Below are 14,294 nucleotides of genomic sequence, written 5' to 3'. Positions count from 1 at the left end.
TTTTTGTCATAATAAGTTTATTATTATTATTTTTTTTTTCAACTGGAGCAACTGCTTTATTCTAGAAGTGCTGGTGTGTGAGCAAATTCCTCCTTCCTCGCTCAGGACAGAAAACCATCATGAGGAAGCCTACAGTCTCCCAGGACAAGCCCCTAGCTGGTGGGCAGCTGGGATGGGGCAGCCGGGTCCACCAGCCCAATGCCCATCTCTAGACCACAAACTGAGAGGGGAGGGGAGGCCTGGGGAGGAGCGGCGCCAGATGCCAGTGCTGTTTTTTGTTGGCTGTCATCGGTGCTCCTCCCCCTGGGATTTGACCCAAAGGTAGGGCCCAATCCTGCCAGGGAACCAGAGCTCCAGGTGTCTCCACCTGGCAAGCTCCTGTGCTGTGGAGGAGCATGGCACCCAAGATAGGCTGCTGCGCCTTGCACCACTCACTGCCACGGATGCTGGGATGCAGCCCTGGGGGCTGGAGCAGGGGTGGGACGGCAGGACTCTGCTTGCTCCGGAAGCAGGTCTGCAGGGAGCAGTCAGGTCTAGTCGCCTGGAGCAGAGCATCTCGCACTGGTGAGGGTACCCAGGCCCAGGAGCTTCCCACCTCATTTGCCGAGGCAGGAGAGCGCCTGGCCTGGCCAGGGGGCTCTAGACATGGTTTGCCATGTGTCCTTGGAAGCCTGGTGGCCCAGGCTGGGAGTCTTTCTATCAGCTGCTCTCTGGGAGGCTCAGATCAGCCCTGCACCCTCAGAGGAGTGGGGCTGCAGGTCACACACACCTGTGAAGGTGAGATCTGAGGCGCGAGGGGCTTGTGGCCCAGGGTACTTCTGTGCCAACAAGGAGGCCTGTCCCTTTGATGCCCGGGCCAGGTAGCTCTCCAGGGTCTTGAGCAGCCGCCGTGGGCTCTTCTTGGCCAACGCTTCCAAATCTTTGAGAACAAAGCCAGAGTCTGAGATGGTCTTCTGCTGGGTCCTCCAGACGTGGGCGAGGCGGAGGAAAGTGGCAGCATAGAAGCTGTTCACCACGGCAATGACCTTTTGCTGCCGGTTACACTCCCTGGAGAGACACTCCTCCCTCAAGGCCTGGATGGCGATGCGGGTGACGTTCACAGACATCAAACAGAAAGGAAACTGAATGTGGTGATGAGACAGGCGGAAAATCTCCTGGGCCATCAGCAAGGTCTTTGCATCCATCACTAGGTACAGCAAATGCAGGAGGGCAAGGAAGCCCGCCCCTCAAAGGTCTGTGGCTGGATTCGCTCCCTGGAAGCCCAGGTCCTCCCAGTGGTCTCCCCGGAGGGCGCAGTCCAGCTTGGAGCCAGTCAGCTTCTTGTAGATGGTCTGGAGCACTCGGCCATGCACTGGGTCTTGGCTGTCCAGGCCACACTGGGCAATGGTCAGGACCAAGTCCCTTTCTTCCCTAAGGCCCTGGTGGAGCTTTGGAGGTCCGAAGAGGCAGTGCCGGAGGGCGGCGAGCCCAGTCCTTCCAACAGTTGGCTGTATTCTCTTCTTGAAGGAAGAGAGGTCCAGAGTCTGGAGGTGCTGCAGGGCCTCCCCAAAGGAGATGAGCTGTCCAGGCTGGTCTGAGCAGCCCCAGCTCTCTGCCTCGGGGTGGATGGTGTCCACGGCCTCCCACTCCTCCTGGGCCTGGAGCACCTCTGCACTCACGACGCCTGGCTCCCATCCATTAGTTTCTGCCGTCAGGGCCCGGAGAACATCATGAGTCGTCAACGCTGAGATAGGAATTCCTCTGAAGTCCATGAGAGCACCACCATTCTTGTCATGAGCCGCAGAATGCCCAGGAGATACTCTTTTAACCTGGCCGTCTTTTAATTCTTTTTCATTATAGAAAGAGCAAAATTTTTCATTCATGACTCAAAATCATTTGTTCACGCGAGCTTTGTCTTGGGCTCAAAAAGGGGTTCCCGGAGGTCTGATGATGCTACAGGACAGCCAGAGGTCCGCCGGTTCTACCTTGGCCCTCCTCCCTGCGCTCATTCAGACCCGGAGGAAGAAAACAGTCCCACTGTGCCATCACCAGGGCGTCGCTGGTTTCTCTGAGTCCTGAAGAAGTCTCTGAGGCTGTGACGCCTGGGCTCTCGGCGCGCGGAGGGTGGCGACACGGCTCTGGGCTGGGGTGACTTCTGGAGGACCGGGCCAGCTAACCCGGGAGCGGAGCGCGGGCGGCCCCGGCTCTGAGCCTCAGCTTTGCTTCGTTCCCAGCACGGGTCGCGCCGCCTGGTCCGGCCCCCGGGGAGGTGGACTGTCCAAAGCAGCCAAGGCCACCTGCGGCACGCCCTGCACCACCGCGGTCACCTCACGGCGCCGACCTCAGGCGTGAGTGGACGTCGCGCACCGCCCCTAGGAACTCAGCTAGTCCCCTAGGCCCGCGCCGCGGGGCGGGTTAGCTCCCTGGCCTGCAGGCGGCGGTACACGGGGCGAGTCGCCCTGCGGTGCGCCGGAGGGCCCGGGCAGGCGGCTCACGGCGCCCTCGGCCAGCCCGCCTGGTCGGGCTCGGCATCTGCTCGCGGGCGGCGGGCCCTGGCCTCGGTCCCTGAGACCGTCGGCTCCGGCCTCGGTCAGGGTGCGCGCCTCCCGGCCGTGCGCGACTCCACTGCCCGGCCTCCTTTCAGCGCCGCCGGCTCACCGGGGTCCGCGCGCCCCAAGCGGCGCCCTTGGTCTATAAGTTTATTATTAGTAGTAGTATGACAAATATTGTTTTATTTATGTATAATGCCTCACTTGTATAACAAAAATCTTGGCTCCTCATGACTTTTTGAGTTACAGTTAAATCTTGGGCTTTAGAGAAACTATTGTACTTTTGCTTTGATTTGGCATATCAAATTGACACATAAAAAATGATTCTCCATGACTTTATATGTAAAATTATTCCTAATACTAAGCTCTTATTTTCAGGAATATTTAACAGACAACAATGGAAATTGCCATCTCTATTTACTCTCAATACTGATAATCATATAAAATCTAGTTGTTTAGTATACAGAGATCTATTACCTAATATACCACTACACAGCTTCCTTTCATAGTCAAAATTATTTTACAATAGCAGTGTCTTCCATTTGAGATTAAATTATCATAACAAAGGCATGTAACACAATGAAGATTTTGAAAATTACTCAGAAACTGGAGAAATGAGTTGTTTTATCCCCTATTTGAGCTGAATATATTGACAGAAATTCTATTCTGAAAATAGAATCTTCTTCAACATGTTTTTGATGATCAATAATTTTTATAACTGGATCAGCAATTTTTCCATAGATGCATTAGTCTTTATATTGACACAGTAATACTTTAAATATAGATTTAAAAGACTACTTTCACAGATAATGTTCTCAGTGCTCAGATGCAGAAGGACTTCAACAGTGTATGAAAATAACTCAATTGTAGTAGAGAGGAAAGGGGCAAATAATTTTAGGGATTTAGGGAAATGAAAAAAAGCAAGTCTGATAATGGGAAAAGGAAAAAAATGAGACTGGATTAGTAACATGAAAATGCTAGTTAACAGTAAGAGATATTATTTAGAAACAAATACAAGATTCAGCCTTGAAATAAGCAGTAATACTTATATTGCTATTTATTAAGCATATATACTTAATTGCCATTAGAACTTATGCTGATCTTAACATAAAACATGTGTGTGTGTGTGTGTGTGTGTGTGTGTATTCTCTAAGGATACCTTTTATTACCAATATATATATTCATTTTCTAAGAAAAAACCTCAAAACTTATTGGGAAACTGATCAAAACTTCTGAGAATGGCATTAACAATATCAACAAATCCTAAATATTGAACTATTTTCTAGGTATGTGATTTATTTTTTATGGACATAATCCCTTTATTTTATTTTTATATGGTGCTGAAGATTGAACCCAGTGCCTCACATTTGCAAGGCGAGCACTTTACCACTAACCTACAACCCTAACCCAGTATATGATTTATTAAGCACACATACACACACACACACACACACATACACACCCCATATATGTGCACCTACCTTATAATGCAGTCAATCATTGAGCAAATTTCTCTATAGATTCTCCAGTTTTGTATCAGTTTAATTTAAATGTAACCATATTAGTCTCTAACATACATTTTTCAGTTAAAGATTCTGACTCAGAGATTTTGTTGTATCAAGTACATGCATGTGTAACACATTTCAAAATAATAGCCTAGCCTTTCAAAGAGAAGCCAGAATCCAGAATGCTGTGTCTAGTTACTGTATTGCTAAAATTCCAAAAGCATGCTAAAAATCGGCAAGTAAATCCCAAACCCTACATTATCCTACTGGGGAAAACAAGAGGGTTAAAACAATCATAAATATATACATACCATATGAGTATCTACTTGGTGTTCAGAGAAGATAACACAAGGAGATGAAATGATGTGTTTCAACTGAGTCACAATTAAAAACACTCCAGCAATCATCCATAAAAGGTTTGTGGTAATGTGAGCGGTCTCATTTACAGAACTATCATAATTCAGGGCTGGCATTTGGCTTTACTTTGGTCACCAGGTCTTTTCTGAGTTATTATTGCACACTCTAAAGACTGAGTTGCAGCATTGATAGAAGCCAGTTTCCATATTAATGTTAATTGACCATTGGCTTGAGATGCACCCTAGAGCCCATAAAAAGTGATCTTATATGGAGCATTGGATTTGCATTATCTAAGAATTTTACTGTCTTTTAAAGTAAAATCATATACTCAGATGTATGCGACACATACACACACACCAGGAAGGTTGCCAAAATATCCTAAAATAAGGGCCCAAATCCCAAATTAAAGCAAGCTAAACTAATCATTTAATATACAAACTGTCCCATTTATGAGGTCTGTCAAGAAAGAGATTATATGTTGAATATCAAAGTGGATTTTTTTATTTCACATTATTTCCACTTGTATTTTGATTTATAGATAGGGTGAAGTACATATGCTTTATTCTTTCATATCTTCAGATCTGTACATGATTTATAGTCATTGACATTGTTGACATAGCATTAAATGATATAAAAATATCATCTTTGGGACTGAGTCAATTTGGTTTGATTCTCTTTGTTAGTTAAATGTAATTTTATTTATCATGCCCAACCTTGAACTTAAAACCATTAAACTTCTGAGTTGCATTTCTTTAAATAAGATGGCATAAAAATGTGTTCATAAATAGTTTTTCTCAGGTCTAATGACATCTGTATACTGTCTCACTGCTGCTTCAGTTCAGATAGCTTAAAGAAACTACTTGTTTATGTACAGTATTCATATAAAATTACAGCTTTCTAAAAATGACTAGGAGTGAATTCATGTGTTACTATGCTCTGTGTCATAGCGTAAAAGGGCATTAAGTCTGCACTTGATATTAACTTATTGATGCAGTATTGTCTTGAAGTAAACATCAATTCTGAATGTGAACACTTCTACCTTTCATCCCCATTTAGAGGTCAGGTTTTTTGTTTTGTTTTAAAGAACAAAAAATTATAGACTGTTAATTATAATAAATTCTATACTTCATAACTTAAAATTAACTAAAAAGACCTATTTTAATTAAGTATTCTAAGAAACTATTTAGAACCTAAATCAAGTAGTATATGTTATACTATAGGATATTACCTTAAAGCCCCAGAAAATGAGCATTTGGAAGGTAGGGTCTAAAGTTGTTTTTTTTTTTTTTTTTCAAATTTTACTCAGTTTTGAATTTTATTTATATGTATAAATCACATCTAGACAGGACACATCTCATTCTTCTCAGAAATTCTCTACAATGAGAAATGTGCAATATTGTTGTGTTTCATTAAGATGGATTTATGAAGATATCAGAAAAAAAATCAACACTCTTCTCCAATATGATGATGGCACAAATATTAGGTTGCAATTCTTCTGACCCTGACCTTGGGATGACCTATTAGTTTTCAAAGTTATATTATATACCTATATCTAGTTTGATTACTAACAATTGTATTTGAAACATACTAGATTAGCCAATTATCAAGAATTTTGATTTAATACCATGCCCCAAATATTATCAGTTCTGTTCCAGTTTTGGGTTAAAGACAGGAAAAGCACTAAACTCTGTCAGTTTAAGTTAGAGAAGCTAAAAATCTTAATATATGTGATATATATGAACTCCAAAAATAAATAGCAGGAAGTTTAGGGTGGACTATAAGAATTGGAGGTAATACTGAATCACTGGTAAAGTCACCTATATATTTCTTCCTCCAGGACTCCTTGGCCTGGAATCAAAGGAGTCCCAAAAGGAAGGGTGCACTGGCAAATGTAGAGAGCACTTTGGAGCTGCTCTTCAGTTCAAGCCTGAAGAAAACAGAAGGAGGTGTCCTGGCTACAACTTCAAGAGAGCAAGACACATGGTCAACTACAACCCTGAGGGAGTTGAATCTCCTCTGATTCGGAGAGAAGCTATGAGCACGATGATTGCTGGTAAGCTTCTGTTGCTCTTTTCTTTTTCTGTCCACTCTAAATTGGTCCTGGGTTCAGGCACAGTGACAGAGATTGTGCAACAGTACAAGGTAAAACCCTAACATTCTACCTGAATCATGGAAAAGGTGTCTTCCAGGGAATGAGAAATTACTAATATCACAGAGAGGAAGAAACTTGAAAAGCAAGTCTATAAAGTTATCTTTAAACTCCTCAGTTTGCTCTCCCTGCTCATATGATTCATATGCTCAGATCTATCCTAAATAGCAACAAAAGACCTTGAGAACTAAACTAGTAAACTAAGCCACATTATTCCCAGACCACCATCTTCCCAGAGAAAGAATGATTTTGGAAATACAGTGCAAGAATGGCTGGTTGGAATTTTCTGCACAAATTAGTCAAATTTAATGTCTGATAAAGCAAAAGTTGAACATCCACAGGTTTTAGAAGAGTCTCATAACACAAATTTCAAAGTTTCTAGATGCATTAAATTATTCAGCATATAAAGGTCAAGAAAAATATTTTCAGGCACATAATACAAAAGTCAGTGCATATCAATGATGAGATGATATGTAAATTAGAATTACATGACAAAAACTTCAAGGTAACTATTGAAGATCAGTCTAACAGGTATAGTGAACATTCTTGAAACAAGTGGAAAGATAGTAAAGATCAGTGAATAAATTAGATATATAAAGAAGAATCAAATGGGAATATTATCACTAAAATACAATGACACATATGAGAAAAAAAACAGCCACTGGATTGTTTGAAAAGCAGAATAGAATGACACAGATAAAATGAACTTGAATATGGATCAATAGAAATTAATATAAATGATTTGTTGTTCCTTAGTCAGCTTTGCATTACTATCATGGGTATCTGAGATGATCATTTCAGAAGAAGAAAGGTTTACTTTGGTACACAGTTTTGGGAGTTTAAGTACATAGTCATTTTTTCTTATTGCTTTTGGGCCTATGACAAGACAATAATACATCATGAGAGGAGCATGCCACTTAGCAAGCTAGTAAACTCATGTCAGCCAGGAAGCAACAATGAAGAGACAGGCTAGAGTCACAATATTCCCTTCAAGGACACTCCCTATTTCTTAACTTCCTTTCATTCAAACCACCTGTTAAATGTTCCATGACCTCCAAATAGAAAGTTTACCTCAGAAGTAATTGAAGAAAGAATGCGTGAAACAAAAATTTTAAAGTGTATAATGAAAAATCAGAAAAAAACTTTTAGCATATAATTCTATATCCAGTGAAAATATTCTTTAGGAATGAAAGTCAAGTAAGCATACTTTCAGTTGTAGTCATAAGATTTGCACTAAATGAATCACTAAGAAATGTTTTCAGTCACAAAGGTACTGGAAATAAACTTAGATCATCAGGATTGAAGGACAAGCTGCAGAAATGATAAGTACCAGTGTAAATATAATAAATTATTATCTCTGATTAATCTCTTAAAAACACAGTTGCTGGATAAATAAAAATTATATAAAATTATCTGATGGAGTTTCAATGTATCTAGGGAAAATATATGACAACTTCAACATAGTGAAGATGTAAAGAAACATAGTAAGCAAGATAATCTGTTTCTATTTTTATTGTAATCCTTAAGATAATCATTAAAAGAGCTATGCAAAGACACAAGGAAAACACACAACATAAATGTAAATGAAATGTTCAAATAAAAAAGGAAACAAAAAAAGTGGAAACAGAGGAAAGGTAATAATGGTGCAAACAACCAAAAATTTAATGTCTAAATTTAAAGATATTGATGCTATCATTGTATTGAATATGAATGCGCTAACACCAAGAAATGATTGTTAGTTCCATCCAAGTTATCATATGAGAGAAATCACTTTTTTCTATAGGTGAAAAATATCCCATTGTGTTGTATATCTACCACATTTTCTTTATCCACTTCTTAGGTGATGGACACCTTCATTGTTTCCAACTGTTGACTATTGTGAATACTGCTACCATAAACATGGGAGTGCAAATGTTTCTTTGACATACTGATTTCCCTTTCTTTGGATATATACCCAGGAGTGGGAGTTTTATACCATATGGTAGTTATATTTTTAAGTTTTTGAATAACTGCTATGCTGTTTTCCATAATTTCTCCACATCCTCATTAACACTCATTGTCTTTGGTAGTTTTGATAACAGGGATTCTTACTGGGGTGAGATGATACATGCAGTTGTTGTTTTGATACTTAATGATGTTGAGATTTTTTTATGTATCAATTAGCCATTTGTGTGTCTTCTTTTGAGAACTATCTATTTAAATCTGTTGATCATTTTTGATCAGATTATTTGTATTTTGCTATTCTACTTCTGGAATTACTTATATATTCTGGATATTAATCCCTTGTCAGTTGTATAGATGGAAGAATTTTCTCCAATTCTATAGGTAGTCTACACTCTGTGCTGATTTTTCCTTTGCTTTCCAGATTTTTCTAACTTTTTAGTTGCATGGGATCACATTTATCTATTTTTTGCATTTATTTCCTGTGATTTTGGAGACTTATCCAAAATATACTTTCTTATTGTGATATTCTGGAGCATTTCCCCTGTTTTCTTGCAGTAGTTTCATAGTTTTAGAACTTACACTAAGTCTTTAATTAATTTTGAGTTGTTATTATTAGTTGTAGTATTATTTGCATTTGGTTTGGGGATTAAACTCAGGGTTGCTTTACCACTGAGCTACTTTCCCAGCTCAAATCCCTGCCTTTTAAATTTTGAGACTGTGTCTCACTGAGTTGCAGAGGGTCTCACCACATTTCTGAGGTTGACCTCAATCTTGTGATCTTCCTGCTTGAGCCTCCCATATTGATGAGATTACAGGCATATGCCACTATATCTGACCTGAAATGATTTTTTTGTAAATGGTGAGAAATCTAATTGTATTCTTCTGCATGATGACCCCCAGCTTTACCACCACCATTTATTGAAGAGACTCATCCTTTTTCCAATAATTGTTCTTAACAAATTTGTAAAATATAAATTGACTTTGGATTTGTGCATTTACTTCCAGGTTCTCTATTCTTTGCAGTTAGCAATGTGTCTGCATTTACTCCAAAGCCATGACATTTTGATGAATACTACAGCTTTGCAGCATATTTTGATGTCACTTGGTATAACATCTCCTGCTTTGTTCTTTATGATAATTGCTTTAGGTATTTGAAGTATTTTATGGTTCCATAAAAATTTTAGGATTTTTTTTTCTATTTCTGTGAACAACATCATTGGTATTTTGGCAAAGATTACATTGAACCAATAAATAAATCACTTTAGGCAGTACATACATTTTTTTTTAATATTGATTCTTTTCATCCATGAACATAAAATGCCGTTTCATTTTTGTGCATGTGTGCATCATTTAATTCCATAATGCTTTTTAACTGTTGTTGTAAAGATTTTTTTACTTCTTTTTAAAATTTATTCATAAGATATTTTGTTTCTTTATTTTTGCTATTTTAAATGGAATTGCTTTTAATGATTTTTATTTCAAACAGTTGGTTGTTGGCATATAGCAATGCTATTCATTTTTTTTACATTGATTTTGTTCTTGAAGCTTTGCTGAATATACTAATTATTAAAGTTTTGTGGGGTGGAGTCTTTATAGTTTCCTCTATATAAGATCAGGTTACCTAAAAAGAATGACTATTTGAGTTCTTTTCCAATTTGGATATCTTGACTTCTTTCTCTTGCTTCATAATTCTGGCTAAAATTTCTAACGCTATGTTGAATATAAGTGGTGAAAATGAGCATCCATGTGTTTTTCTAGATCTTAGAATGGAAATGATATTGTTGGTGGGCTTGTTATATGGTCTTTATTATATTCTTACACTGTAATTTAGATTGTCTAATTCTATAAGTTATAATGGTTGAAAGGACATATAATTAGCTTTATTTTTATTTTAAAGCTTATTTGTTAATTCATACATGCATTCATTAAAAGTGTCACTTACTGAACTCTTAATGAACATCAGATTTAATCCCAATATATGCAATAAGAAATAAGACTACTTGGGCTGGGATGAAGCTCAGTGGCAAAGCGTCTGCTTTGCATTTGCAAAGCCCTGGGTTCGATCCCCAGTTCCAAAAAAAAGACTCCCCCCAAAAAAGAAAGAAGACTACTTAAGGGAGAATTCTTTATTGGGTGCTTGGCAATACAAGGCAAAACTACTTGCCCTGTATTCTACTCTACATCAAGATGCATCTTTATGGAAGGTCAAATCCCAAATCATGCTACATATATATGGTCATATGGTAACATTCTTTTGAAAAAACAGAGAAAACTTAGAATAGTAAAAGCTTTAGTGCTAAAAGAAAGTAGAACCTAATAGAGAAGTAAAGTATAGGAATATTCACTGGAATCAGTAATATTCTAATTTAGAGGAAAGAGAGCTAAACACAAACATTTGCATACTATTCTTTGTTCAAGTACACTTGCACAGTTATATAATACATATTATATAACATGATACTTGTACATTTTTTGTGTTATAATATTATTATACAAATAAATTTTAAATTAAACAATACAGTGGTGGGCAGAGAGAACCAAGATTCCATAGACCTTCAATTTCTTTTTGAAGGCTTAACATGATTAATATTTATAATGAAGACACAATAAGGAAAAGAATGTGAAAACAATAAAACACTGGATCTTCTTTATGTCATTCAATTATTTGTTCTCTCAAAAAGATAACAATATGAATATCTGAATAATAGAATTATAGGATGAGAGACAATTTTTTTTCTTTTATGAAATTATGATTGAGGGTATAGTTTTCAGACAATGTCTTTCCTTAGTAATATATTAAATCTGTCAGATCTCCAAATTCGTTTTTCAATATTTTATGTTCCATTAATGCTGACATTGGGAATCTTAGTACTTAGTATTTTTTTTTCCTTTTGAGGATTTAATATTATAGAAGAGTTTTGAGTTCACAGAGGAATTAAGAGGAAGATACATGAAGTTCCTATATATCTTTTGTGCTCTCACTAACATAGCCTCTTCAGTTATCAATACATATCAGCAGAATGGACCATTTGTCTCAGCTGGCAATTGTACAATGAGATAGCCTATTGCCCAAATTCCATAGTTTACATAAGGGTTCAGTCTTGGTGCTGTACATTATACAGTTCTGAACATTGTATTGTGATATATATTTATAATATCATCAAGATAATTTTCTCAAATTTATAAATCCTCTCTGTTACACCTATTCATCACTTACTCTTCCCACTTTCCAAGAACCACTGATATTTTTACCATCTGTTTTGCCTTTTCCAGAATGTCACATAGGTGAAATCATGCAGTGTATTGGCATTTCAGACAGATCCTTTCACTTAACAATATGTATTTAACTGTCCTCCATTTTTTTTCTTTTTCTTTTTTAAAAAATATTTTTAGTTGGACATAATACCTTTATTTTATTTATTCTTATGTAGTGCTGAGGATCAAATCCAGTGCCTCACATGTGTGAGGCAAGTGCTGTACCACTGAGCCACAACACTAGTACCCTCCATTTCTTTGAGTGCCTTAATACCTCATATATATTTTTGTTTTGAATAACATTGTATTATGTGGATTACTACAGTTTATTTATACATTCTTCTACTGAAGGATATCTATATTGTTCAAAGTTTTATCAGTTTTGGATAAAGCTGCTATAAACATATGAGGACATGATTGTGTGTGGGCACATGTTTTCAGCTCCTTTGGGTAAATTCCAAGGTGCCTGATTTCTACACTTATGTTAAGAGTATGTTAATGGGGCTGGGGATCTGGCTCAAGCGGTAGCCTGCTCGCCTGGCATGCGTGCTGCCCGGGTTCGACCCTCAGCACCACATACGAACAAAGATGTTGTGTCCGCCGAAAACTAAAAAATAGATATTAAAATTCTTTCTCTCTCTCTCTCTCTCTCTCTCTCTCTCTCTCTCTCTTTAAAAAAACAAGAGTATGTTAAGTTTGGTAAGAAACTGCCAAATTGTCTTCTAAAGTAACTATATTATTGTGTATTCTCACAACTGATGAATGATAGTACCTATTGTATTACAGTCTTGTTAGCATTTGGTGTTGACAGTGATTTTTCTCATATAGATTTTCTACATATTTTATTAGGTTTATAACCAAATATTTCATTTTCAGTGATGCTAATATGAATGATATCGTGTTATTAATTTCAGATTGCATATTTTCATTGCTGGTATAATCAGAAAGCTATTACCTTTTGTATTTTAATTCTGTATCTTGCAGCTATGCTATAATTGATTTTTATTTTCAAACTTTTATTTTTTGTCAACTTTCTTGGATATTCTACAAGAATGATCATGCAATTTATTACCACAAACATGAGTGTCTTTTAATATTAAGTTAGACAATCTCTATGTTTCATTTCTTGACTGTTTCGTGTTTCTGAAAGAAAAATTTTACTAAATAATTTAGCCTAGTAACGTTTTAATGAAAATATTGATTGATTGGACTTGTCAACTAATTGAAAATAAACTAATTTGAAAATCTGATTCAGCACTCATAGAGTTAGTACTCTAAGCTAACTAATTTTCTAGAGTGCATTTGTATTAGTACATTTAAATAAAACTATTAGCATTCATCAGCAATAGATCAGAAAGACAATGTCTCTGACACATATTTATGTGAAATCAAATTCCATATTTTAAAGAATGAAAATAATTTCTATATCTACAGATAAATTAAAAATGACCATTACATTCTCATCTCCCAGTATATCACTTAACTATCCTTTCCTATTTGTATTTTAATTATTGTAATAATTAGTTTACGAAAATAGTGAAATCTACTAGACTGACACTTTGAATATAAAAGTATAAGGCCATGATAGCTTAAAATAATATTTTATATTTTTTCAGTGTTTGTAAAATTTGTTAAAATGCACATGTTTAATTAATAGTCTTGGATGTTTATTTAATATTCTTTTACAAATCTGTATGTTACACCATATGAGAATAAGTGTTATACTTAGAAGTGCTGCAAGAATTACCTTTTGTAAATGTATTTTTGTTTTCTCAGGCAAAGCAACTACTGTATGCCTCTTTGAGCCAATCTCAGTAGGTATGCCCTGTAGGGGAGGTTACACACACACACACACACACACTTTTTTTTTTTCTCTTGGTGTTGACATTTATATTTTATTTCTTAAACCCAGATCATTTTTGTTCCAGATTTTTCTTTATTCAGTGTTTTCTTGTAGTCCCTTATAATTATATGTAGTATGAGGTTCATTATGACTTATTCATACATGCAAATAACATAATTTACTCCATTTCATTACTGGGTACTCCTCTTTCCCTCCTCTCCTCTCTCCCTTTCTTCCTCTACTTTACATTTTCAGTGATGATTAATAGAGAAAACTATTTGGAAAGGTCCCCTGGAACTTTGTCATCAAAGAAAAGAAATTATTTTGCTTGTAATGGGAAGTTTAAGACATACCATTATTAATGCTATACAGGAGGGAATAACATAGTTCCTAAGTGATATGAAAAGTGCTAAAAGGAAAATGATCAACTTGTCAAGTCTGATCAAATCATTGAGAAGGTGCGCTGTTATGCTTCCATATGAATATTTTTGATATAATTCTAAAACATTCATAGCTTTCTTTATCATGTACTTCTCTTTTTAAAAGTAACTTTGTGGGCTGTGAATGTGGCTCAAGCGGTAGCACTCTTGCCTGGCAAGCGTGGGGTGCTGGGTTCGATCCACAGCACCACATAAAAAAATAAAATAAAGATGTTGTGTCCACTGAAAACTAAAAAATAAATATTAAAAAAATTCTCTCTCTCTCTCTGCTCT

General features: G+C 37.1%; 1 protein-coding gene across 1 annotated transcript; it reads right to left on the bottom strand.

Annotated features, from left to right (window-relative positions):
• Nucleotides 1-21: 21 nt before the first annotated feature.
• LOC124093919 (ELMO domain-containing protein 3-like) lies at nt 22-2,309 on the bottom strand. The gene is given in 1 exon segment (XM_046446446.2): nt 22-2,309. A coding segment is annotated over 1 exon segment (1,143 nt). The 5' UTR covers nt 1,863-2,309; the 3' UTR covers nt 22-719.
• Nucleotides 2,310-14,294: the final 11,985 nt, after the last annotated feature.

Source organism: Marmota monax, unplaced genomic scaffold, assembly GCF_021218885.2.
Source record: "Marmota monax isolate L192 unplaced genomic scaffold, Marmota_monax_Labrador192_F-V1.1 WCK01_AAM20220418_F8-fsc02476, whole genome shotgun sequence".
In the NCBI taxonomy this organism is placed as follows: domain Eukaryota; kingdom Metazoa; phylum Chordata; class Mammalia; order Rodentia; family Sciuridae; genus Marmota; species Marmota monax.
The sequence above is the reverse complement of the archived record's forward strand: the minus strand, read 5'-3'. Positions and strand labels throughout refer to the sequence as shown.